The sequence below is a fragment of the Anser brachyrhynchus genome (genome assembly GCF_964034855.1).
Source record: "Anser brachyrhynchus genome assembly, contig: SCAFFOLD_187, whole genome shotgun sequence".
Lineage (NCBI taxonomy): Eukaryota > Metazoa > Chordata > Aves > Anseriformes > Anatidae > Anser > Anser brachyrhynchus.
The window spans coordinates 235,764-262,976 of record NW_027663572.1 but is presented as its reverse complement, the minus strand read 5'-3'; the positions used below and the strand labels follow the sequence as shown (position 1 = coordinate 262,976).

At 39.2% G+C, this 27,213-nt stretch overlaps 3 protein-coding genes across 4 annotated transcripts; all 3 read right to left on the bottom strand.

The window, feature by feature from the left end:
- Positions 1 to 693: 693 nt before the first annotated feature.
- LOC308187247 (uncharacterized protein C6orf52) lies at positions 694 to 9,393 on the bottom strand. The gene is made up of 4 exons (XM_080609416.1): positions 7,185 to 9,393; positions 2,475 to 2,670; positions 1,903 to 1,948; positions 694 to 1,084 (listed from the first exon to the last, which is right to left on the bottom strand). The coding sequence occupies exons 2-4, from the start codon at positions 2,532 to 2,534 to the stop codon at positions 948 to 950; spliced, it is 243 nt and encodes an 80-aa protein (XP_080465542.1). The 5' UTR covers positions 2,535 to 2,670; positions 7,185 to 9,393; the 3' UTR covers positions 694 to 947.
- A 1,834-nt stretch (positions 9,394 to 11,227) lies between these two features.
- Positions 11,228 to 13,499, bottom strand: LOC308187246 (uncharacterized protein). Its single transcript, XM_080609415.1, has 3 exons — positions 13,031 to 13,499; positions 11,697 to 11,789; positions 11,228 to 11,458 (listed from the first exon to the last, which is right to left on the bottom strand). Exons 1-3 carry the CDS (start codon positions 13,346 to 13,348, stop codon positions 11,363 to 11,365), a joined length of 507 nt encoding a protein of 168 aa, XP_080465541.1. The 5' UTR covers positions 13,349 to 13,499; the 3' UTR covers positions 11,228 to 11,362.
- A 7,796-nt stretch (positions 13,500 to 21,295) lies between these two features.
- LOC308187242 (nuclear pore complex protein Nup153-like) lies at positions 21,296 to 26,974 on the bottom strand. Of its 2 annotated transcripts, XM_080609409.1 has the most exons (6): positions 26,197 to 26,974; positions 24,854 to 24,993; positions 24,646 to 24,771; positions 22,357 to 22,467; positions 22,181 to 22,219; positions 21,296 to 22,080 (listed from the first exon to the last, which is right to left on the bottom strand). In XM_080609409.1, the coding sequence occupies exons 1-6, from the start codon at positions 26,360 to 26,362 to the stop codon at positions 22,000 to 22,002; spliced, it is 663 nt and encodes a 220-aa protein (XP_080465535.1). In that variant the 5' UTR covers positions 26,363 to 26,974; the 3' UTR covers positions 21,296 to 21,999. The 2 variants fall into 2 exon arrangements, with proteins under 2 accessions (XP_080465535.1, XP_080465536.1); XM_080609410.1 differs by lacking the exon at positions 22,181 to 22,219.
- Positions 26,975 to 27,213: the final 239 nt, after the last annotated feature.

The following is a 27,213-nucleotide window of genomic DNA, read 5'->3' as shown; positions in this document are numbered from 1 at the left end:
AACTTCATTACCACGAATGAAGGAAGACCAGAGCAATCAGAGAGGGTAGCAGAGGGTATAACTTAAGGAGCTGTTACTAGGATTTTTTTGTTGTTCCTGGTGGACTATTTTTCTCCTTGCCAGCAAGGAGGGAAAACCAGCAAGTTGTTTTCTCCAAGATTTTTTTTTTTTAGGTTTAAGAACACGGATTATGTTGTAGCAATTTCTTCGCTGTAAAGCGTCAGCTGAGAAGTCTAACAGTAAGAAGGGCAAGGGAAAACTGAATGCTGATGCAGAGAGTGCCAGCAGACATCATCCTCATTCCACGGGATGTTTGTAGCTATGGCAGTTGAAGTCTACACTTCCATATGCTTAACATACCCTATTTATAAGCCAATTTTAGCTGACCTAGCATGTATCAGTAGTACAGTTAGAGCCAGCAGCCTGCAGGAAAAAGTGGGCACAGGTGTTTCCATAGCAAGGCCTGTGAGTGTCTCCCATACATACTTCCAGTCTAAGCAAGCACATGAAAGGCTTGGCTTGTCGCTTACCTAAGGAACCAGGAAAACAAGGGGAAGCTAGATTTTGCTTGTGTCCTAATGCCCATATAAAAATAAAGACAGATGAAATACCCTTACTACCTTGTTAAATTCCATAAGCCGGAAGAGAACGTGCTGCACACAGGTACAAGTAAAATCCCTTGCTGGCAGGTTTGCAGAAACAAATTTTTTATTTACACAGGCAAGTCTATCTTTAGACCCCATTTACCTCTTTACATTTCTCGAATATTTACATGACTTCATGATGCTCCAAGAAGGGAGTGATGAACAAAAAGATTACAGAAACTGTCAAAAGCATAGCAAAAAAAACCCAACCTATCATTGTGCTTTAAAACTTATGAGCTAGAATAATGTAGAAGAAATGTAGTTTTAGCACTTTGGTCCTAACGGTCATGCTCTAGAAGACACTTAAATAGCAGAGGGGATTTCAGAAGTGACCGTATCCAGAGGTTGCCAGTGACAATTCATGAGTGAATCGTAGAGTTCTTCGCTTGTCTCCGTGAATTGTCTGTTCATTTCATCAACATCCAAGTAGAGCTGTGGATCTGAAAATAAAAGCCTGGTAAGTCCAAGTATCAAATCTGAGGCATGCGCACAAAAAAACTTCACGTGAAATGGCTAATAAAATGTATTTTAAGCTAAGTGTAATAAGCTATTAGATCTACTAATTTTAGTGAGGTATTTAGTCCTCTAAAATTTTGAGCCTCACAACTCCAACTTTTGGGAATTTGTATATTAGAAGGCTGGGACTAGAACTGTCTTTCAAGATAAAGACAAAGACAATGTTTAAGATAGTAAAGATAACGTTTACGGATAATCAGCCATGAAACCCTCCCAAGAGTCATTTAATTCACTTCTACGGCAATACACGTTACATAGGATAGTTTCTAAACACTAACACAAAATGCCTCCACGTGAGGAACTTTGCAAACCTTCCAGGACACAAATATGTTTTGTACCGTATTTGTAAGTGCAAGCTGAATCCTCCTTTTGGAATCTGCAACATAAGCTTTTACCTCAGGGTGGAGAACAAAGCTTTTGCATATTACTGAGTTTCTAATATAAAATCTGTTTAGCGGAACCAATACAAAGAACAAAATTCTGTCTTAGACCATTTTCAAATGGGAATGAAGGCACAGGTACAAGAAACCTGCTGCGAAGCATTGACAGTGTCCCGTTTTACTTGATGCGGTCAGTGTATGCTGTATCAGCTTTAAAACCCCAGCTGATTGCAGATCAACCCCACAGAGGTTTGACCTCAGCTGAACTTTCAAGATGTTCTTCATCCAGTAGAGGTTGGCTTGTATTGTTAAAAGGCACAAGGATGGCTAAACTCAAGTGACAATGATAGAACCCTTATTACCGTCAGTAATTAGGTCATCACCGATTGCAGTCATAACTGAAGATTCCTGAAAGACAGAAAAGGCTAAGTTTAATCATAACTCATTTCAGAAAGCATCACAGATTCAAAGTGCTGCAGTCTCAACCCATTCCTTCTTCCTACAACTACAAGGATAGATGGCATTTTATCTACTTATTTTTAGAAGAAAGCCAATATTACAGTACAGGTTGGAAGGGACCTCCGGAGGTCACAACTAATACATCGACCACGATAAGTCCACTTACAACAACTGTTTAATTTGCTTTAAGCAAAGCAAATCAGAAGAACAGGAACAGAAGAAGCGTACGCAATTATGCTGTCAAAACCATTCTTTGGTATGCGTGAACAAATAATGGTGTATAAATCACTAATTCTATGGATTTACTATTTAAGCACTTAAATACAAACACCTCTGAATGGAATCTGCTCTTTTAACTTCACACTAAGCAGAAAGCATGTTTTCAACTTCGGATTCTTTTTGCTGATTCACACAAATCTGTACAACGTATTATCTGTGAAATATTTTCTTTACAGCAAGCGTGCAGTATCTTTACCTCAAAAACAGCTGGAGCCATTAAAGAATCTCCTAAAGAGCAGTCTCCAACAGCTTGCATGCTGTCATAGGGAGCATAGGAGCTGTAGTTGTAGTCAGCGTGAGCATCTTAACTCCTCTGCGAGTGGTAGTTCTGGTAATCTTGGCAATAATCATTATAGTTGTATGACTGGTACCGCTGCAATTCTGCTTTCAGTCTGAAACATGAGAAGTTGCATACAGTCAGAGAACAGAAACTGTAAACCCAGTTCTGAACTTAAACAATTTGTCAGCTTACATACTTCAAAACTTAAAAGGAAGCTTTCCTAAACAGTCACCTAAGTGACAGCTTAAGTCACAGCTCAAAACCTCATTTCTATAGAAGCAAGCATCCTCACCTTTGCCAATACCAGAAGGAATTGTTCTCATGGATTAACTCCAGAGCCTTGACATGGTTACCTGTACACATCAAGTATTTTTAGCGTTGGCATAAGCAAGCTGCTGCTAAGTCTCTGTGCTTTGCTAAAGATTGATTTAAGACCAGAGACATTTATCAAGCACAGCTGCTTTAAAGATGCAGTCTTAACCCTTCTATCTTTTGTTTGGTTAATTACTAGATCTTATTTCCAGAAAGAAGTGAATGGAGTCAGATTATCCATTTCAAAGAAGCATCTGACGCTGCCTGTCAGTTTGCCATGTCTACCTCCACCTGCTCAGTTTTTTTGTTTGTTTAAAGTCCATTAAACATTCAACAGCTGCCAACTATACCGCTCAGGTGAAGTCAGTCTTGCTTAACAACACAATCGCGATTCTCCAGCATGACGCCTTATTATTAGTGGGAGAATTACAAAATACACTGGTTCTTAAGAAGAAAGGGCCAGCTGATTAGCTTTCACTACTTTCCCTTTCAAGATTTTCTCAGGGGCAGCTTCAGACTAATGACAAGAACCAAGACAAGTGCTATCTGTACTAAAACTGAGGTACACTGCATAAAGAACATTCAGATAACCCAGCTGCATATTCAAAAAAATCCGCTGTTTAGACTTGTCTTCACTGATTCTGTACAGGCAGACCTCCTGTGGTTGCAGTGCCCAGTTTCTCTGACTTGAATTGGGGATGCAGAGAAGTGAGTTCTATGCTTTTGGGGAAGAATACAAGCTGAAGGCATTCTGAAATAGCTTCCAAACTCAGCAAACATGAGGGACAAACTAATCCAATGGCTGGGTATTTCAATGCTAAGAGAGCACGGTACTCAGCCATTCAGAAACGTATTACTGATGTGTATTTTAATACCTACATTTGTTTCAATACTGCAAAGCTACACAAGTTCTAATAAAGAGGTAATCCATTGTCTTGTTACTGTAGTAAACAAACAGAAGATACATCATCTTAGGTCTTCTGCTTCCAACTGCACTCTTCCTACATACAGTTGTGTAGGGAAGGAAAATCTGAAAATACTGTTGACGTTCTTCTGGATAGCCGAAGCAAGAAAACATGTTTGTGGCTTATTCTTGTTTTCAAAATAAAACAATATTAATTTAATCAAAAAATTTTGGCAAAGAAGTTTGGACAGTGCTCTCTTGGAGAAGAGCATTTCCATTCTAAAGCAGAAGGAGGCAACATTTGCAGAATTATGCTAGGTAAACAGAAACAGAAGTGTCATTTTTTACTATTTAACAGAACACACAAGCTAACCTCATGAACATACTGAAATTGTTTATATGAAGTCCTGTTTTGTCAGTATCCTGGATCAGAGTTCATCAAATTTGGTATCAATTCTTTAACCGTTCAGAGACCTGAATTGCCTTAAATAAGTGATAGAACTGAGCCGGTAGAGTAAGAAACCCTCTCAGGAAGTGCTAAGCTTTAAACTCCCCATTGCCCTAAGCTCATGAAAAGCAAAGAATAGCATTCTAAACCTGTTCTAGTAATAACGCCTTTGGCTATCTCCCTGCGTTCCCATTTTTCCCCCCCACTTCTTTCCTGTCAACCCACTATAAAACTAATTATGTGCTTCTCTCAAACTAGAGGGAAAGCTCTAAGAACAAGAACTCCCTAGCATATAAAACCACTTCTTGTCCCTTCTACCTTATGCAGGCCCAAACCTGAAAATATTTACCAATGCGTTCAGCTTTGCTACTGTTGAGAAACAAGGCTGGTTACAATGGCAGCTAAGCCCAAGTTGCGCTGTCTGGCTAGACTTAACAGTTGGATTCCCCCAGCCATCCTGAAGCAGGTTGATGAATCCAGGGAGTCAAAACATAGGACTTCTGCATTTCTGGTTTTGTAGACTGCATCGTGTGTACAGCCACTACAGCAAGGGCCACAGACTTTCCAAAGGCAGAGCTACAAGAATCTGATTATTTAGAATAACTGTATCAATGCACAACTCCTTGGTTACCTTTTAGAAATTCCTATGCTCAGCCGGATTCCTTTTCCCCCCAGACCTGGTGCGTTCTGGCAGTCTTGCAGTGCCCTCATCTGATCACCTTGCTCACCAAATCTGACATAGGCATACCCTCTACTATTTTCAAAAGGGAGAAAACCAATTCTGGTATGCATAACAGTTACAAAGCTAACGAATTCAGTTTCTGTCTTCTACAAAAAACAGAAGATAGCAGCTACTATAGCTTCTATTACTTAAGCAACCTCTCTGGCATGTCCACGTGCACAGAAAAGGCTTTCACCAAATTAAAACACTTGGGCCAGAAGCAAAAAGCTTATTCCTTGGTAGCATTAAGATGCAACTCACTGAGAGCCAGCAAAACAATACATTTTAAGTGCTCTCTGCGTAAGTAATCAGATTCCATATTTCTGCATATACAGCAGTTAATCAGTTAGCACTAACCCACTCCTTTTGGAGCCACAAACTTTATTGGTCACAAACACCAAGAGCTGGCTGTAATTATCTGAACCAGTATTAACCGGTACCTCTGAACTCTTCAAACAAAAATATCTTTCAGGTGCTCTTAGAAGAACAACATCAATTGCCTGCAACAATTTGATGGCTTTGCTAAACGGAGCACTGAAAAGCACAGTGGTACAGTTTCTTTTGTAGCCTGTTCAGAAATTATAGCCCCGTGCCTACAGCTTCAAATCAGGCCAAGCTTACCAGCCCAACTCTTACAGCTTAAGTTCACTGCACTCGAATGCCTTCAAGACGTGCTTTTAGGAGCCATGGAGAAGAACCCTCTGGTAAGACCACCATTATAAAGTACTGAGTGTTGTTTTACACTTAAAATAGAACTATCTGTTACAGTCATTCATCAGCTTTCCCTAGGCTGCTGCTCTCTCACTACTGAATGTGATCCTGCTCTCAGTTTCCCACTAACTTTTTCCCCCAGCGTTTATGGCCTCTTTTCATCTATGACACTTTTAAGGGACTACACCGTGTTGAAAAATGCTGGTTAACATTTCCTTTTACACAAGGTGCCTCATCGAATTTTCCTGACTAAACCAAACCCCAGAACCTTAACTAGAAGAGGAAGCACACAAACACACACGCCTCCCTGGCCACCATATCTCCCCAAAACATATCTGTTCAGTAACAGACCAACTGTAAGAATACTGCGATTAAAATCAGTATAGCTCTATACACTGCTTTTGTTCGGGATTACTAGCTAATGTCCTTCCCCTTACCCCTTCTGGAATTAATACTGAATTCTGTACTCCAAAACGCGGTTCTTAAGTCATACAAATGACATTTAACAATCAGAATTTTTCCACACAGTGATCCTCAATAAAAACTTCAATCCTCTACTGCAGTCTTTCAACAAATTAAAGGAATACAAAACTGGCTAATAACTGTTCAGTGATTTTTGGACCTTTGTAGCACTAGAGTAACAGCAGTACACTCTGCAGCATAGTTGCAAGTACGTGGGAATAAGATACTCTCTCTCATCTCTTTTTTTCTCTGAAAAGTGTGAGGCCTCTATTTCACCCTACTAAAGATTTTACCACCAACTGTACTGCTAGCATTGAGACACTGCAACTTCTGTGCTTGTATGAGATGCAGGACAGGTTCCTTAAGGTGTCGCAATTTTTTGTCTAAACCTAGTGTTGAGATCAAAAAAGGGATTGCTACTAATTGCGTACGTATCAATAACCAGGACAGAAGACATGCTGCATATAGGAATTAAACTTTTTCTAAAGCTCTAGTACATGAACATATCAAATCCCGCAGATTTTTTCTAGTATGGTTTCAGAGGTCTTACTTGATGGACATAAGCGCACAAGTGAAGACAAAAGATATTCTGTTTACCTGAAGTACATGAAGGTTTGAACTACATTCTAGTCCTGATCTTTCCAGTCAAAACTGTTTAAAAAACAACCCACCAAACAGTAAAACAAACAAGAAAACCCCATGCTTCCTCTCTACATAAAACTTTTCACAATTGTGTTTTCTGCCCACCACCTGGCTTTAAAAAGTATACGAATTTCTTTGAAAGATCATGTTTTTAGTCTGAACTCCAAATGAACAACGTGTAGGGCATGTAAAGAACAAGCACGTCATTAATGAAAGCTTTTCTCTAAAAAGGATAAACTTATTCTTGGGGAAAAGTGTGGAAACAGATGTTATCTAGGCAATATTCCTACAGGAAAAACGAATAATTTTGCCACACCTCAAAGGAAAAAATAATTGTGCTTAACAGGTAAGAAAATAAAAAAAATCAGAGCAAACCAAAAAATAAATCACAGAATATGCATCCTCGTTTTAATCATTAAGTATTACCTCTGAGCTCTGCTTTGGTGCTTGGCTTTGCACTTTCACAGGCTACACACTTCGTGGCCTCTGCTTTGTTTTGAACCAAGCAGGTCTCCCAATCCCAGCTTCCTTCAGGCTTCTTGAATTTGTCTAAATCCAGAAATTCTCCAGAAGGAGCAGAAAATGCAGATGCACTGCTACTGGTCACAGGTGTTGGACCCTCTGTGAGACAAACAAGACAGTTAACCATCCTGTTTGAACATGAACTATAAAATGAACATTAACTTTTAAATTTGATTTGTCAAATCCCACAGAAATGTTCAAAACTACTCCGCAACTCCCCCCCCCCCGCCCCTGAAAAAAATAAAAGCCACCAAAAACCCACAAAGAAACAAACAAACAAACAAAAAAAACAGAGTGGAACTCAAAGCTTCCAAACAACACACAACTCTGTTCAGCACACAAGCTTCTGCTGCTGTTGACCACAGTGTAACCTCCATAAAGAGGCCTGACAGGTGCCTTTTAAAAAAAAGGTGCCTTTTAAGAGAGAAGCAGAAGATAACGCTTCAAATTCAAAACCGGAAAGACAAGAATGGTTCTTCCCTTCCACAGCACACGCAGAAAACTTTTATCCTAGTATTACTTGCATCGCTCTTCCTCTTGACAAGTGCAACGTAACCGTGCAATTCACTGCACCATGGTCACAGTAAACCCCTCATTTCCAGAATTCCTCCTTGCAATGGCAAGAGCCTCAGACAAAGATGCCGACTGACCGCTCAGAGGTTGGAAGTCCAAGAGAATCAACTCTGTCTGAAATCCATTATCTTACCTCATGAAATTTCAGTCTTACCGCACAGGATGATTACAAAAGCCCGGTCTAGTCCATCTTAATTTGTTTCTTCCACGATATATTTGCACAGGTGTTTTTCGATGTAATGGCATGTTAAATGACATTTAGAGTCAAAGTTAGAATTAGAATCGTATTTTAAAAACAATACAACCACGCTCAAAATCAATTACGGTCACACACAATGGGAAACAACCCAGTACTGCCCTGAAGAAGTTACCCAGCGGGTCACTCGCTTTCTTGAAGCCTACCACTGACCTTCATAGGCATCTCTCTGCTTTAGCTTAAGACTAGTTAAGACTACACTGTCTTGAAATCTGGCTTCACATCTCCCCTCAATTACATACAAACGGTGAGTAGAGGCATTTTGGCCACATTCTGTAATTTTTTTTACTTATTTTTTGAAAGAGAAAAACGCAGTCATTTTTAACTCTTTCTATGGAGTTCTCATTTTCGCCAGTGAAAAATCACTATGTTGTTTTTAAATTAAGTCACCCACTTCAGCCATCTTCCCTCACCAGCTGCAAAGCCGGGGGTATCTGCATTGATCCAGCTCCGTACTAATACATTTCACAATCAGTTCAATTTATGCGACAGGCTGGAACCTGGGCTGAGACCTCTGAAGTGCCTGTAAACCAATCCTGCAGACAGCCGCTAACCCATCAACCGTACCTGGGAATCGTGTTGCTTAAAATATTCCATATATGCAACGTACTTTTATTCTGTACAAGATTCACAGAGGCTAGGATGGAAACAACAGGAAAAAAAGGACCATACCTGGTTTCTCAGACTGACAGGCTACACATTTGTTATCTTCCGTCTTATTTGGTACAAGGCATATTCCACAGTCCCAAGAGCCTTTCGCCTTCTTAAATTTGTCTCCAAAGCCCAGAGTGGCTGTTGTGTCAGTGCTGCTCGAGGAGGATGTCACTGTCACCGAGCTGTCTGTGACCACTGGTCATGTCAGAGCAGGCATTACTCCCGTTCCAGGTTTTGGTGTCTCACATGCTATACATTTTGTAGCTTCCGGTTTGTTTTGGACAAGACATGTATCACAATCCCACGTTCCAGGTACTGTTTTGAATTTGTCTCCAAAGCCCAGCATCCCTGCTGGGGGCGCTGCTGGCTTTGAGGTGTCGCATTGACTTGAACTTACTGTCTGTTTCATACTCTCAACTGTTGACGCTTTAGTAGCTTGACAAGTTACACATTTGTCCTTTATGTCTTTGTTTTGCAGAAAAGGGTCACATGTATCAGATTGCCAGTACGATGCTTGTTTAGAAGTCTCTTTACCTGCAGAAAAAGTTGTTATTGCAGGCCTAGTATAAACCACTGTGCTTGTTGTAGGTTGTGCAGACGTAGAAGAGCGTGTTTTCAACAATCCAAAGTCTAGGAAGCAAGAAAAAAAAGTCTTCCTGTTAGCGCAGCACCTCACTACATGTAACTAAGTGACTTTACTAGAGGGCAAAAATTTCAACCCAGGTGCCAATGGTTACAACTAGACATTCAGACCGAGCGCAACAGGAAGTCCCCAGAAATCTTATCTAAACGGATGAAATTTCATCTGCTGCACTGGGTCACAACAGAACATTTCGTTAAAGCTTCATTTAACTCTTTGTTTCCAAGCAAGCTTTAAATCAACATTTTCACTGGTCGATACAAGTACAAACAGACAGTAGCTGACTGAAATCTGACAGTCCAACGTGGAATGGAAATAATACAATTTGATTAAGACGCGATGCCCAATCGAATCAGATTTCTAAAGCTCCTCCTTCCGTAGCAGATGACTCAAATCTACTCCAGTAACTGTACAGAAGTTTGTACTCGGAGCAGCAATCCATACGGTATTTTCCCACAGATGCTGAATATTAATTAAATAATAAAAACTCAAGACAATTGAACAACTGTCTAATTTTCTATAATTAGGACAACTCCTTATTTAAAAGGTGGCAATTTTAACAGAAAAGACAAGCTACTAATACAGAAAGACTAAAGGAAATGCATCTTAAACAGCAGCTCAAGTTGCTTGTAAATCTACCTTGAACATAGTTGTTTTGTGGTTTGTTTGTTGGTTTTTTTTAATCAAAAATGAAGTCTTTGAACAATGTGGATTTAGATTCTGCTTCTTTTAAACCGATAAAGAAAGTGAATGTCACTTCACTCAGAGGTCTTTCCTTAAACAAAATGCACAATGTATTTTCTCTCACTTAGCTCTTTCCAACAGAGAAATGTGCTGCCTTCTTAACAAGTATGTAAGTTAGAAGAAGACTTTTGGGAAAAGATCAAATTCAATAAAGCCCTTTTTCTTAAAAGATATCTTTTCCACAGACACACTTTATGAAACTGTTGAAAACAATTGCAATTGCTTAAAAACAAAATTCAGAAAAGGGTTTTTAACGTAAAACACTCCACTTCTGTTTGCAGTTTAAATTTTAATCCACAGGAGCCATTGTAAGCTAAGGCCCAAAGATTCGCAGCTTTCGCCATGTATTTGGAACTGAAGCTCTTTCCTATTCTTTCTTCACCTGGGCTGAAGGTGGGACAGGAGTGTTGAGCTTTACAAACATTTCCTTTTCAATTCCACAAATTGTATTTACTTAAAATGAAACACCGATTATCTGGCTAATTCTCTTAGTACCTCATTTACAATTACATCCTAACACGTAAAGGAGATGCAACCCATCTGCTTTTCATCTTGCAGTTTTACTTCCAGCAACAAACACCACTTAGAATAGAAGGGGGCAGATGCACCCTAACAAACGCAGCGCTTAATGTAATGCTCTCCTACATTCATATTTATAGCAGATACTCTATTAACCATAAGTCGTGTGTTGGTTTTTTTTTAATAAAAAATGCTAGCGTATTTTTTGCAGCATCTTTTTAAAAGGAGTTCATTATCTCACCAGGATTTTTTAGAACGTCTAAGACGCTTCCTTCCTTTAATACGTGGGCAGTGGTGAAGGGACCACCAGCAAAATCTTTGACCTCCTCTTTCTGTGTGTTGATGTTGGTTGAGGTGGTGGTGTCTTTTGAAACAAAAGAAAACAAAAACAGCTTTCACAATGTGACCTAGTTAGAGCAGATTATACTCACTTTTGTTAGAAACAAGAATTTCCAGCTTCATGCTTCTCACATAAGAATCTTCACAAATTCTACTTACTTTGCAATGCTTTATGATTACAAGCAAAACAAAAAGCAACAAAACAAAACAAAAATTATAAAAGCAGATCTGTCACTGGAAAAATACTGCAGAAGTCCAACACTGCCTGGAATTGCTAGCATGCGCAGACAGGACAGATTGAAGATTTAATAAAGAAAAAAAGGAAAATCAGCACTTCAGATCTGAAGTGCTAAAGTTTCAGTTACCTAGGGTAAGAAAGGGCGTCACTGGAGTACCACTGGGTCCAGAAAGTTCTGCCGATTTTACAACGGGAACACTAAATGTAAACCCAATCTGCTATGAACAAGAGAGGTTTTTCAGATTCTCAAGCCACAGGAACTCCAATCGAATGCACACACAAAACCAAATCTGAAAGCTGCTCTTCACATTTGTAGCACGCATGCTGAATGACAAATTATAAGCCAGAAGCCTACATACTTTTCTCCATCAAGGCAGATTCTGCTTTAGTGTTCTGCAACAGCCTACTAAATGCCTAAGAAAAAAAGTCAAGCTCCTTTATTATTTTACTTACAGAAGACGTAGGTAGCACTTCTGCCTCAGTAGATTTCACAACTGGAGATGAAAACGCAAACTCAGGACTGCTAACAGTACTTGTTGGTTGTATCTGTATTTTCAAAAGAATTAAAGGTTTATATTTAAGAGCAACAACTACCTGAATTCACTATCCAACAGAAGTCCCGCAGTGACGTCGAAAAACCTGATGTTTGAGTTATTTTGCAGATAAAAGTAATAATAAAACACAGGGAAGTTTCCAAGTGGGTATAGGACAATATCTTCAAAACCAAATTCCAGAAACTGAGAGGAAAAGCTGGAGATGCTACTTAGGTCTAAATGCACGGAAAAGCAAGCCAGGAAGCTGAAGAACGGCAAACTCAGCCCAATGATACTCCAAGAACTTCAGCAAACACCTCAACATGTTAAAGCAGCTGTCTACTTCAAACCGTACAAAAAATATTTCAAGTACTCTGGAACAGATTAATGTTTATTTTATTGCAATAATATGCCAATTATTGCACCCTAGGCTCATTCTATGTGAGGCTCATATGACCACGTTACCTCTAATTTAATAACTTAAATAAAGTTGTGGTTTAACCATTGCAGGCAACTAAGCACCACACAGCCACTCGCTCACTCCCTCCAAGTGGAACAGGGAAAAGAACTGGAAATAAAGAAGTAAAGTTGTTAAATTTGAGGTAGCATTAATGACTCATCGCATGTAATGGCTACCTGGAAAGACAAATGCCATAACCCTGTACATACTCCCCACTCCTTCCCCTTCTTTCCCCCAGCATTTATTGCTGAGCACGATGCTAAATGGTGTGGAATATCCCTTCGGTCCTCTGGGCTCCGCTGTCCTGGCTGAGTGCCCTCCCAGCCTCTTGTGCATCCCCGACCTCCTCGCTGGCAGGGCAGCGTGAGAAACAGAAAAGGACTTGTCACTGTGTAAGCACTGCTCAGCAACAGCTAAAACACCAGTGCCTTACCAACACTGTTTTGCTCACAAATCTGCAACACAGCATCATCTACTACGAAGAAAATTAACTCTACCCCTGCCAAAACCACTATAAATAACTTGGCATAAAGTCCACACCCCCCTTCCCCCGCAGACTTCCACAGCATTTGAAGCAGTTATACAATCACGTTAAATGGGAGTTGGCAGGCTCTAAGACTGAGAGAAGCAGAATCAAAACATTTATGCCTTTTTCCCCAAACTGGCATACAACCCCAATTCATTCAGCTGCGTAGAAACTAATATTTGTTAGTTTCATGAGCACCACAGAAAAAGTCAACTCGCAATAAAGCAGTATACTCATTGTAAACATTATTTATAGCATAAAGATTTACCTTGCCCGCCGCCGTCGCTGCTGCATCTGCCATGCCTGCCGCCTCCGTTGAATTTGCCACGCTTGTCGTTGCCGCTGTTGACCTTGATATGTCCTTTGTCATCAGCAGGTATGGCATGCCCGCCGCCATTATTGGATATGTCAAGCCTGAGGGCACTGTTGAACACGTTATGCCTGACGTCGCCGTTGTATATATCATGTCCTCCACCTCCTCCTCTGATAGATCTGTCAAGTCCTCCACCTCCGATGGATCTGTCATGCCCTCCACCTCTGATGGATTTGCCATGCCCGTCGCAGCTGCTGGAGTTGCCGTGCTCATTGCTGCTGTTGAAACAGCGCTCGGTGACGCTGAGACAGCGCTACTACCAACGAAACTGGAATTGAACTGAGGCAGCGATGCAGCACTGATGGGTAGGGGTATTTTCGGTAGCACTGGTTCCTCCACTTCCTAAAGTTGCAAATTTTAATTTTTCTTATACAAGACATACTACTTTCTCACCCCATCCCACCCAATTTATTAACAAAATTAAATAGAACAAAAATCCATACAAATTAAGAGAAAGCAAGTTTCCAGAAGAAATCCCGATCTCCCCACCTCTGTCTACCACGTCATTTTAATTTATGGCAGGCCTGCTTCCACATTATACTCTATTCAACAACTGTACAGCAAGAACACTGAAAGTTAACTCAAAACCTGTGCGGAACATTGATGCACAGATCACATTTTTTTTCTTTCTTCTCTGTACTTTAGTCATCAAAGCTCTAGAGAAGCATCATCCTTTCTAACTACCCTCGCATGGCTTCAATTAAGAGTACACTCTCAAAACAAGTGAGAAAGTGTTCCTCTTGCAAAATTAGGCAGGATAGCTGCCAAAGTTTCTAAAGTCACTACAGCAGTGAACGTGGAAAAAGGTAATGTTTAAAGAAGCAGGTAGGTTCAAAAACCAAACTAAACACAAAAAGCACCAAAGAAAGTCAGACTAGCAGCACTGAAGATTGTGTTCTGGTAAATACAGTCTATACCATGTATCAGGATGCAAATATAAAAATCAGAAAACAGCCTCTTAACAACTTCAATTTTCATCCCTGCCACTTACTTTATTTGATTACTAAGATTGGATGAGTTATGTTTTAAATGGCATAGGAAATCTGACCAAAATTTGTACAGTACTATCATGATCTACTTAGAAATGACTAGGCAGGGATGTAAGTTGGTACTACTGATATTCAGTGCATCCTGTAGCTTACATCTGTTTCACAGTTTTGATTTGAAAAGTTTATGGAACTTTTGATATTTGGACCATTATTTTATTTGTGTTACAGGAATAAACAACAGTGTTTACGATTTCTTTATATTGCATCATCCTGAAGTCCCATTTAATGATTTGAAACTTAAATTAACTTAAATACTTAATATTAACTTAATATTAATTAAATACTTAATATTAACATAAATACTTAAATTAACTTACAGGCAGCTTATATAACATCCAATAAAAGAAAAATTAATCTGAATATTCATGGTCATAGTTTTATGGAATAGATTTTTCCTATTAAAATGAGAAAAAAACTCTCTCACAATGAGTTTGGTGAGTATCAAAAACTGAGTCATCGTTAGCAGACATGCAGAATGCTGTCTTCTACTACTCTTTCAAACTCTTGGCCTGTATCTTTCTGTATGACTTAAATATGAAACCAAAAATTAAGCTTTTTTTTTTCTTTTTATACTTGGCACTCGTTTCAAGTATCATTCCTGTAGAAAAACTATACAAACCTTCACCAAAACATTACTTCTCTTCTTAGGACTCATTCATTCAATTGCTAACGAGAAATGTTATAGTTTGAAGAATCTCCAAGGTAAGAGAATTAAAAATTTCAAAATTACATAAGCAAAGTTCAGGTATTCAAAGACAGGAAATCAATTGGAGCCTGCTCTGAAACCCACAAGAAAACAAAAACAATGCAAAAATAAAGCGGTATTGTTATAATTTACTATGATGCAATAAAACTGACACACTTAGCTAGTTACTTCAGTAAGCTCAGTGACAGCAATTAATTTAAGAGTCACTTACCTGTTCTTGTACAGCTCTTGATAAATAGTGTATTCCTCTTTCCCTTCTCATTTTGCCGCCTCCGCTACTCACTCCTGAAGACAGACCATTGGACGCAGCAGTACTGAATTTGTAGCTGGTCACATTGCTAGCACACGACAGTACAGAAGTTGGGGGAAACAAGAGAAAAAAAAATCACCAGCCAAATTTTTTTTCAAGATATTAGAGCTGTTATTAGTCCTAGAATTGAAACCTGCTGATCAGAAAAAAACTAAAGCTGTCTCACAAGTTGCTAAACGCTGGTAAATACTTGATGTTCTAAATAGGAAAAACTTTATTAACAGCAGCAATGAAAAGGACATACATAAGTGCACCGTTCACATGGGAACAATGACTAAGCCAGAAGACCTGAAATAGAAGAGCTGATTTAGATTGTTATTTTCCAGTGCTTCCTTTAAATAGGACTGGTTCTCTGATTCTGCGATGCACGTGTATCTTTTGCAGGGATATAAAAGAACAGCTCACAAAAATACAGAAAGAGTGCACATATGCACACATACACATGGGAAACACTGCCAACAGCTCTGATAGAATAGGGACGCCTTAGACTTGTGTGGCAAGGTAATATGGCCTAAGCTTCAGAAGCAGCTCTGGCTTTCATGTGGCCATCAGCAGGAACAGCAGAGGTGTTTGGGTATGCCAACATTCCAGAAGTCTTTTCAGACATGAATACAGATCCCTTTTGTAAGGCATACAAAGGCGTTTTTCTGGTACTTAAAAAAGCCTAGCTCAAAACCAGAAAGATATCCTAATCCAAGAGCAAATGGGGAAAAAATAACCCAAACCAGAAGTGGAATAGGGAATAACTCTAACAAAAGTACTATGGCAAGAAAATGAAGTATGCCTGGAAAAACTGTGACCTCAAAGCTTATCTTGCAGCCAATCAGTCAGTCAGTACAAAAGTGCATTAGATCGCACTGGAAGACACCAGGTCAAACTCCCACAATACTGAGGAGGAGAACTGGTCTAAACTTGTCAAATACTTGACAACAGCCTGCTTAGCACTGTAACTGCATAGAGGAAGACAGATCCCTAAGGCAGATGCTCAGACTTTTCTCTAATCCAAACTGTCAATCCATTAGAATTCTGAAAAAAGTCTTACATCAAAATAGATCTTCATTCAGACAACTATCGCTTGCCCATAACAGCCCATATTCCTCTTTCTGTTAACACCTGTGAGCTTCAAGGGGGCAATGACAGTTGTCAGCCTTCAAGCAAGTCTAATCTACAATTGGACTCAGGATATAAAATATATATATATACACACACACGCATAGATATATAGCATTGGTGGGCCAGAGATTTACTGAGTATTCCAACTCAACTGTCCAAAGGGACTCTTGCCAGCAGATCAGTGTGGTGCTCCTGCTCCAGAACATGGCACCCAACAGAGACCAGCATCACAAAAAACACTACCACCACTACCTACTCTACAAACAAAAGGTAGGGCACTGCAATAAACTTTGTGAACGAAATCAAAAGCAGTGTGAGTTTTCTGTATCTCCTTCCTAAATGGAGAAGTAGAAAGGAGTTCTAACAAAGACAATTTAGAACAGTTTGAAAAAAACATAATTAAAACCCAGCACCTGATTGCACCTGTACCAGAACCTTAAAGCCAGTCGCTTCCACCCCTAAAAAGGTGGTTGTTGTGAAGTCCAACTTTTAGATGCCAAAACAAAGTGTTGAGTTCTTTCTGCAAGCCAAAGAATGCCCATGGTCACCTAAGAATTGCTTGGCAGATGAGCATAGAGTCAACAAAATTCCCTGCTACTGTTCTTTGAAAAGAGCGACTCCCTAAAAACCGAGTGCAAAGTCCCTTAACTCAAGCATTATTACCCAAAACACCATTTGCCCAGAAGGAAAAGCCATCAATATTATCTGGAGGATAACTCATTTGACCTAAACCAAGAAAGCAGTATAACACAAAGCAGTCTCCTCAAGAAGAAATTCAATTAATTCTGCTGGATTTTTTTTATTTTAGAGATGAGTTAGCATTTGGCCTCAAATGATTCTAAAGAACACATGGTCTTCATGTGAACTCAAAGCAGACAATTAACTTCATCATGAAAGGAGTATTAAAAAAAAGAATAATAAATCATAAATCTTCCTCCATGTTTTTGCTTAAAAAATAAAGAAAAAAACACATCAATAAACATCCTCCTGAACTGTAACTCACTTCGCCTACTTCACCTTCTAAAGAATGCTTCAGAAAGAATCATCCCATTAGGACAGAGCTTTCAAACTGCAAGCAATTAAATAGCTAAAACTAATAGCTTTTCCCCTAGGGAACATTAAGAGGGACAAATTATTTTGTTATAAGTAAACTGAGTTATAAACCATGAAATATCTGTCAAAGCAAAATTTGTAACGCTACAGATTTAGTTAAACTACAAAATGAGCCATATTTCCTGTAGAAGGAAAAAATAAGGCCTCCAATAGCAAAGATCCTTTCTGTGGATACAGCATTATAACGTGCTTCGTTTCCCATCTTCGTATCCTTCTCAGAAGATAAACTTGGGATAAAAAGCGGTGTATCAGTACTTTTATTCTTGCTCATCTTCCTTCCTTTCATAAAAACAACAATTTTCTCAAAGTTATATTGATCTTCAAACACAATCCAGACTTTGCAGCTGCCTCAAAATACAAAATTTTCATTGGATTTCCCATTCCTTTTACTGAGAACTGTCACCACCTTTCAGGTGCAGACCGTACTGAAAAAGGAGATTTCTTTCTTTCTTCAAGTAAGTTTTAAATTAATAGATGTCATACCTTTCAGATGGTTCTGCTCGCTGTTCTGCAGGCAAAGTCTTCTCTCTCATCCCCTGCAAGTTAAGTTTAGTTCAAGACTTAGCTGAATATGTACAGAATACACAAAGTACCAACAACCACTTCATGTGTTTTTTTGTGGTTTTTATTTTATTTATTTATTTTTAATTTTATAGCCCTGAATACACCTCACCTACTTAACGTTGTTCCCTAATTCAGCATTGTGGGTACAGTTCAGTTAAATTTTGGGGCTAAAGTAAGCATCACTGCTTCACTCAGCATTGAGGACAAACTGATAGAACACTAAATCAAATTTGTCAAATCCTCTAACAAAGAAAGTAATTATTTTAAACAAAATGACAAAAATTGTGTGTGTGGGGGGGAGAGTTTTCATCAAAACTTGTGTTTGCCAACCCCGTAAAAGGGACATACTTTTCTGTTTTCTATCATTTATCAACAAACAAGAAAAAAAAAAACTCTACCCCCCTAAAAACTAAGCAGTTGCTGCTACATTCATTTTAGAACTTTACCAAATGGAGATTGTGCTGGCTAAACAATACAGAGATTGAAAGAGTTAAAAGCAATAAGCAACCAGTATTACTGTCCACTTTGATTTCCAGCCTAAGAAGCCCATACACTTAACACGTGGTCATTTGTACACTCAGACTGATACTGGAAACACAGATGTTTTCGCAGAAAGAGATGCCCATTTAATTTTATGGAAAATTTATCAGACTCCATCTACTCCAAAGCAATCAAAACCGATAACTCAGCACATTGTCAGAACTCTCACTTGGAGCACATAGCTCACCTGGAATAGTTTACACAGAACACGAGCATGTTTCATCAGTGACAGCTTTGTGTACATGAGAATATAAAAGGAAAACATTTCTGTCTTTTAATATTCTTTCACTGAGAACAGGATGACTCAATAGCACATCATGACATCGTGAAAACAACCACAAGACACTGAGTGTTCCAAAAACAGAATTAAATCCATAAAAGCTCAATCTATTTCACAATGGTTCCCACTGCCTTAAAGCTCGCCTCAAACATACTATCAGTACTTTTTGCAAAGATAGGATAACAATTGGTTTGAGAAACATTCCAAGACTGGAAAAAAAAAACAGGCACATAAGGACTCAAAAATGTACTCACTTGGAACTTTGTGTCTACTCTCTGGCAAATTTTGCTGGACTGAGTAGTTGAAGTCGGTGATGGTTCAGAATACCGCGTATAACGCATCGGTTGACGGTTTACCGTTGGTGTCACAAGTCTCTTAACAGGTGGAGGCTGGAATGCATTCTGGGATTCCAGCTTTGAAAGGGAAACAGCAATCAATTTATCCTTACGTCCACCCAAATTAATTCCAATATTTATTGATGAAAACAAATTACAGAACTATAAACCTCCCCCCATCGGTCTTGGCACTCAGTGAATACGATTTGAAAATTCTGAAGACCGTTCAACTTGTAGAGGGAAATCACCAGAAAACCAGTAACGAAATCCATAAAGCTATATATAAGTAGCCAAAGTCTGACTGAATTCCATTTCAAAATTTGGCAGTTAGCTTCATAGACAAAATAATTCATGCTACCATAATTAAAATAACCCATGTTCCTAGAATATGCTCCTATCTTTTCCTCTGCCCACACTGTGATTTTTTTTTTTCAGTAGCTTAATTCATTAATTTAACATTCGAAGTGTTAAGCAACTAATTATACAGGCTTCTGGGCTTCACATCCCCTACATTTTCCCTCTTCAAAGTTACACAAACAATAGAACACACTCAAAAAAACCAACTTGTCAGTCTTACAATAATCTCATTCATTAAAATATGATCCAATGCTTTACATGTGCATTAGATGCACTTCAAGTAGTGGGTTTGACTTCCCTTTTCAAAGCATTTTCACAGACCAGAGTTAATTTTTAACACAGACCACTGCGTGTTCTGCAAAACTGACTTAACTGAACTGTCAGACAGAAAACAAACCCTAAAGGCTACAAGATTTACCGATGGCTCCGCCTGCGGTCTTAAGGATCAGAAAATACAGTCTTAGGAAGCATGCTATTGTTCAAATCAATACCAACAGGAAATTTTTGTTTACGCTGCAGCTTTAATTTCACAGTATCTCCCAGCTCTTAGTAATAGGATTCACACTCTCTCTAAAGTATATAAAAATACATCTTTCTAAAAAATATTACATTCAGTTTGAAACCTTGAATAAGACATGTTTTATGTAAGTTCACAAATCTACTTCGAGTGAACGACGGTTCATTGCTGGTTTTAAAGGTAAAAAAGAAAAATATTAATTCCCCCAGTTAGGCATTCAATACACCAAGAGCTATTCTGCCTGGTACAGTTCCTTGAAATAAGAAAAATACCACATCACTGCTACCCACTGCAGAAGTTTAGCCCGAGTGCACAAGTGTTCCGTCAACCGCATGTTCACTTTAGCAGGAAAACACACGATCGTCTCCTCAGCAAATAATTGCTTCTCATCACGGGCTACCCTTCTCCCGCCACCATTATGAATTCTAGTATTATGAATAGACAATCTATCTCCTTTCACCCACTGACAGCTGCGTGCAACATTCATTTAGTGGCTGATAATTTCAGGCTCTCTGTTGCAAATCTGGCAGATCTTTCTTAATGCCTTATCACAGGTGTATTGCTATAATATAACTGAGAATTCACACCAGATTTGGTTTTAGTTATTTGGATAATATTTATGATATACTTCACTTCTCCATGCCCTTGTAATTTGGCAGATGGTGAAAAGATGGTCCAGGAAATCTGAGATGTTTGTAAACTCTGAAGTGATTGTAAACTTAATTATACATCCATCCAATCAAGGAATTGGCACAGAAACTTCTTGAGACACTGTCCCTTTTCTCATTAGAACAGAAGATGAAAAGTTTGCACATCTTGTTATTTCCTTCAGTCACCTGATCTTCAAGTGGTCATTTAAGGGTTTTGCAATTTAATAAGCCCAAGGATACCCCTAACTAAAGTCGTCAAAAAAAGATGACTAGTTTTCATTTTTTAAAGAAAATGAAAGGAAATCATGCTTTACCACAGCATTATCACCAGTTCTGTGCTACCTCCAAATAGGAATTTAGGAGCGTTAAGATTTATAGCGTCAGAAAAGAAAAAGAAAAAAAAAAACCTCTACCCCCCTAAAAACTAAGCAGTTGCTGCTACATTCATTTTAGAACTTTACCAAATGGAGATTGTGCTGGCTAAACAATACAGAGATTGAAAGAGTTAAAAGCAATAAGCAACCAGTATTACTGTCCACTTTGATTTCCAGCCTAAGAAGCCCATACACTTAACAAGTGGTCATTTGTACACTCAGACTGATACTGGAAACACAAATGTTTTCGCAGAAAGAGATGCCCATTTAATTTTATGGAAAATTTATCAGACTCCAACGATGGTTCATCGCTGGTTTTAAAGGTAAAAATGAAAAATATTAATTCCCCCAGTTAGGCATTTAATACACCAAGAGCTATTGTGCCTGGTACAGTTTTGCAATTTAATGATACCCCTAACTAAAGTCATCAAAAAAAGATGACTAGTTTTCATTTTTTAAACAAAATGAAAGGAAATCATGCTTTACCACAGCATTCTCACCAGTTCTGTGCTACCTCCAAATAGGAATTTAGGAGCGTAAGATTTATAGCGTCGGAAATTAACAATTTTCCTCCTCTTTACTTTGAATGGTGATAAAAAGCACAAAAACTAGTTTTCTGTGCCCGAATGAACACGGAAGTCTGTACAAAGTCTATATGACCACTCAATCAGTATTTTTCTATTTGTGATCATTTCTTCAAGAGCAAACTTGCCTCAACAGGAATTTTAATATGCAGCTTCACCCCAAGTTGGGGGACAAGATAAAACGACTTGGTGTGTTCTAGAGTTGTTGCTCTCAACTTACAAAGATAACATAATTCTTAACCTGAGTAATCTTCACAGCCCATCATCTATTGTGGATACATGCCAATATTAACTTGATTTGATGTCTATGTTGTCACTGAGGTTTGAGAAAATTTTTCTAATAGTGATAAAGCATTGAAAAAGTTATCTACCTCAGCTTAAGACATTATTGGTTCTTACCTTTCTTCGTTTGGACTGGAAGTCAGTAATATCCGGTTTATCTATGTCCGGAGGCTAAGGGAAAAAACAAAGCATAACTATTAGAGGGCAATTTTTTTTTCCTGAGAGAGAGGGTTCCCTGCAACAAAAATGTGGGGGTTCATGGTCAACTTACACAACACAGCGGCAAAAGAGATGTCATTCTTTTAGCATCCTGTTGAAAAAATAGCGCAATAAATTAAACCGGCCACAGCGTAAGGAAGAATAGTTTTATCTTTATCCTTTGATGGCACATTTACTAAGTTTTATAAACACATGAAGCAAAAACAGATTAAAAGAAGTGCTATTTACCAACAAAGCGGTTGACAGCTTCTCCACTGCCTCCAAGATGCACCACGCTGAGGTACTCAAGGTAGCGTGGGACCACACAGTTTCTTGTCTAGCTTTCGCTCTCTTTTGTGCCTGAAAAATTAGCATTTTAAGTGTTACAATGGTCAATTCTCAGCTAAGGAGGCATGTATTTTATGTCCCAAGGCTACACTGATGATACAATCAATATATTCTGATGACAGAGAAACATGCAGTCACTGGGAGTTCAAGCCATAAAGAAGAGAATACATTCGGAGTTTAATGAAGTTTACCTTGGGCCTCAGTGCATCTTGCACGTGCTTGTTGCACGAGCAATAAAAGAACTCCGTACTTGTAAAAGGTCAAGACGGATGATGCCAGGACTGCTAAGGCCTCCGAAGCAGTAATCAGGGAAACAGAACTCAAGAAAAGGCTTGTGGTACAGAAAGCATTTTCAGTAACAACACAGACCTCAGAGTTTCACGATGGTCTAAGTGTACCATCTTAAAATCAGTGTATACAATCATAACCAGGAACTAGTTTTACTTCTCTCTTGCTTCCTCCCTTCCCCCAAGATTAAAGTTGGCTGCAAATCTTTGTCTTAAAAGATAAAGATCTGATTTAAACTGTAACAGATCTAAACATTACACTGAAAAAGTAAACTGTTTATTTGCACCACCCAACTTCAAATATCAGTCAAAAACTTCCTTTGGTGTGACTTTTTTTCTTCCCAGGTTAAACCCCTCATATAACCACACTGTGCTTATCACACGATGTGAAGACAGGAAGCAGACCACGCAGCATGTAAAAACACAAGTGAGACTCACAGAACCACAGAATGGTTAAGGTTGGAAGTGACCTCTAGAGATCGCCTGGTCTACCCCCCCGCTCAAGCAGGGCCACCCCGAGCAGGTTGCCCAGGACCATGTCAAGTCAGCTCTTGAAGACCTCCAAAGAGGGAGACTCCACAGCCTCTCCGGGCAACCCGTGCCAGGGCTCCATCAGCCGCACAGTGCAAAAGCATTTCCTGATGCTCAGACAGAGCCTCACGTTTCAGTTTGTGCCTGTTGCCTCTTGACCTGGCACTGGGCACCGCTGAAAACACAATGGCTCTCTATGCTCTTTGCACCATCCATTCAGGTATTTATATACACCAATAAGATCCCCCCTGAACCTCATCTCCTCCATACTAAACAGGCCCAGCAGTCCCTGCCTCTCCTCAGAGGAGAGGTGCTCCCAGTCCCTTGATCTTCTTGGTGGCCCTTCGCTGGACTCTCTAGTACCTTGCTGTCATTCACAGCAAGCAGCAAGAAGCAAGCTACTCTCTCCTTTAAAAGCCTAGTATTTTGGTTCCTCTTTTTACCATAATGCAGTAATATTGTAAAAAACAAAAATAGCCGACCAAAGAGGGTTCCCAGCTTTGCACCACAAGGTTTCAAGGTTTCCCGTAAGTGAGGTACTTGTACTGCCCTTTTTCCGTTGCACAAATGGACTGTCAGAACAGAGCCAGCAAACCCGCGTTTTCATTTTCTTCAAATTCCTTTTGATTTATCGATAAAAGTCACTTTCATTTAAATACATTCCTACCAAACCTGATTTGACTTTCCTTTTCGATTCAGCTCTAGCTAATCAGAGTTGTCAGCAGTTTTTATTTGCTATTTCCAAGAACTCTTGGGGGCAAATAACTCTCTCCAAGAACTATATGAATCATTCAAAACAGAAAGCATGTTACTGCTTATCTTGGGACTGCATTTAGTCCTGCATGCCTCTGTGTAACAGAAGAACAAAGGATCAGCAAAGTTGATTTTAGATATTTTCAAAGACTGCAGGTTTATACAACATATCCATAGCATGAATGTAGGCATGCTTGGAAAAGAAGATCCACAGATAAATATTAGCCAGGTTTGACTACTGTAGCTTTTGCTACCATAAACACAAGTTTTCAAAGTTATGCTGTCATTGGTTTTTTTGCATCAAGTTATTTTAACGTAATGTAGTCAGAGGCAGACAATGGCACTTGAATGGAATTTTTTGAAAGACCTAACAACAGAGGAAACCCCAACTACCAACAACTAGCCCAAACTGTCATTCTTGTTCTTTCTGACAAGTATTACCTGTGGTAAAAACTGTCATTAAAGAATTTAAACAGAAATCAATCTCGTCTATTTTTGTAGACCAAGAAGGCAGAAGAGCAACTGTTACCACATATTCAGCTCCCTGCTCAAAGCTCCTTTGGCAGTGCTGCTTTTTTTATTTCCATCACTATTTCCCACTACACTACTTTTCTCATACCTGATAAGGTTCCGTCTTTGGCTGCCTTGATCTTACAGCTGCACCACCGGCATAGGCCGTCTTTCCGGGGTAAAATGGAGAAAACCCAAGCTGGTTTTGCTTAAAAACAGACGTGCTTCCACGTACCTACGGAAACACAGTATGAGAAGTGGATAGAAAAACAGGTACACATTCAAACTGATTAAAAGAAATACTGTGCAGTACTTACAGGACACAGTCCTCCAAAAACAAATAAACTGAATGCAGGTTTCTTAGAGCTAGCTGCAGAATGCTGCGAGAGGGAATGAGTTCTTTCAGCTTCTGTGGGCCAGAGCAGTGACGATGAAGTATTTTTTAAAACTGCAACATCTGCCAAAATGACGTATGCTAGATGTAAATGCCTCTCGTACGTACAGAACTTTAACAATAAAGATCACACTAATTCAAGTTCTTCAATACAGAAAAATAAGCATGACTTCAGCTTCTTTAAATAGATCAACTTCACGTACAGACTGAAAACCAAGTATCACCTACAAACTTGAAAACTGTTCACAGAGCTGCAAGTAGTTTTCACCAATCTTACCAAGTTAATACTGTGCTTCCAATGCAGGTATTTTTTTCCTTCAGGCTAAGATAAAAGAGGACCGCATAAACATCAGTGCATTTGTACGGACAAAGCTTTTTTCTGTGTTGGTAAAAGGCTGGAGGCCAGCACAGATCATAATCGCACAGGTTTTAAACCTGGAAGATTCCCCAAAGGCTGCTCTAAGAGTTAACGATCTTCTGCCCATGTATGTTTTACGAAGACACACCAGAAAGTTCTAGTGCACTCAGGTTATATTGCTAAAGCCCAGCAACTCTACTCTCAGCTGTACAAAAGTTCTCTGGAAAACCTGCTGAGCACACGTCAGTCCCTGTCTATATGGGGGACTAGAAAAAGCTGCAAACCTGCTGTTCGCCCTTTCAGCGAGAAGACCTACGTACCAACCTACATCGACACGATGCTTATTTTTTATTTTAAAATGGTGTGCTTTCCTCAATGAATTTGGCAAAAGACATGAAAGTATTGACAGCTGAAGCCTTCTACCAAGAAAGGTCAAAAAACAGCCTATAGCTTATGACAGAGTAGTTTCTTTATCTTCTCTTGCTGAAACACAGGAAAACATCTCGTGTTCCTATTTGTCACCTGCACTTATTCACATTTAACCAGCTGTCTGTTAGATATTCTGAGTCACTCTTCCTTCTAGACAATCAGCCTAGTTGTCAAGCTACGGCAAGTCAGCCTGATTTCCTACCGTCCCAGTTCAAAATTTACATATAACCTAGCTGAATGTGTATATTTCAGCATTGACTCTTTCTAACATCAGGGTATCATAAACGTATTCCAAAGCACGCTTCTATTAAAAAGGTGATAGGATTATATACTTCTAAAACACTAAAAATTCAATTTAATTCTCGCATCCAAAGTTGACATTCACCTATTTTATTTACTAAGGTGATGTGGAATATTAAAGAACGCAAGGTACTTCACATTAAAAAAAAAGTCAATTAAACAGAGAACACAAAAATCACCTTCATCAGATGCTCTAGAGGAGGAATCACTGGTTGTTGAGATGTTATCATCGTCTTGTTGAGAGGTAGAATCTTCTATTTCTTTTATGAAGGACAGCCTAGGACTGCCAATGCCAAATATAGAAGATGTCGAGGGCTGACAAGGTGGGACAGGAGAATCCAGCATGGTATAATTCAGACGGCTCCGATGAAGAGAGGGCCTTGTTAACACAACTGGGAAGTTCAGTGCTGATCTACTTGTGGATGGTTCTAGACAAGAACAGGGAGATAATTAGCTTTGCTATAGACAAGCTCACAGAAGCCAAAACCTGTTTCCTATCGACAGCCATGCTATTGCCAAGTTCTAAGCGCAAAAAGAGAGAAGCCAAATTTAACTTCTTCCTCACCCAGATACGGTTGCATCTAACTGTCTGGCTACAACAACAACACTGCTTGCGATACACAGTATTAATGTTGCATCCAGAAGTAGTTAACTATGAGGTTTTACAACACCACATTCTGACCCCGTGCTCAAATGCTCTAACGCTGACTTGGCCGTTCACTAAATCAAACATATATACTCCTTCTCCCATGTACAGCTTGCAATAAGCTTTACAAAATTTGAGATTACACGGTAAATTACAGATAACACTGCAGCTTCCATAATATTGGAACAAAGGTTACATTAATCTGAATACACAACATGAAAATGAACGTTTGCAGTACTTTTTTCCCAAGTTCTTCCATATCAGCTCACGTTAGAGGCAAAACATCATCTCCTACCCATTAACTATTGGGAATTTGACCCAAGGGACAAGGATGTTGACCCAAGTAACCAGATGAGCATTTTTCCCTCTTGAAGCAAAGGGTCTGCAAACAACGCCAGTGGCCTGGAATAGGTGGCCTTGAAGTCTATCTTGCTAAAAAAAATCTTATTCTTAAGCATAGTATTCGACACCCACGGACAGCAACATAAGCTGCAAAAGGTTCCAGGGTGTCCACCTGCTCCTGATCTCCTGGAGTTAGCAAGCTTGCAGT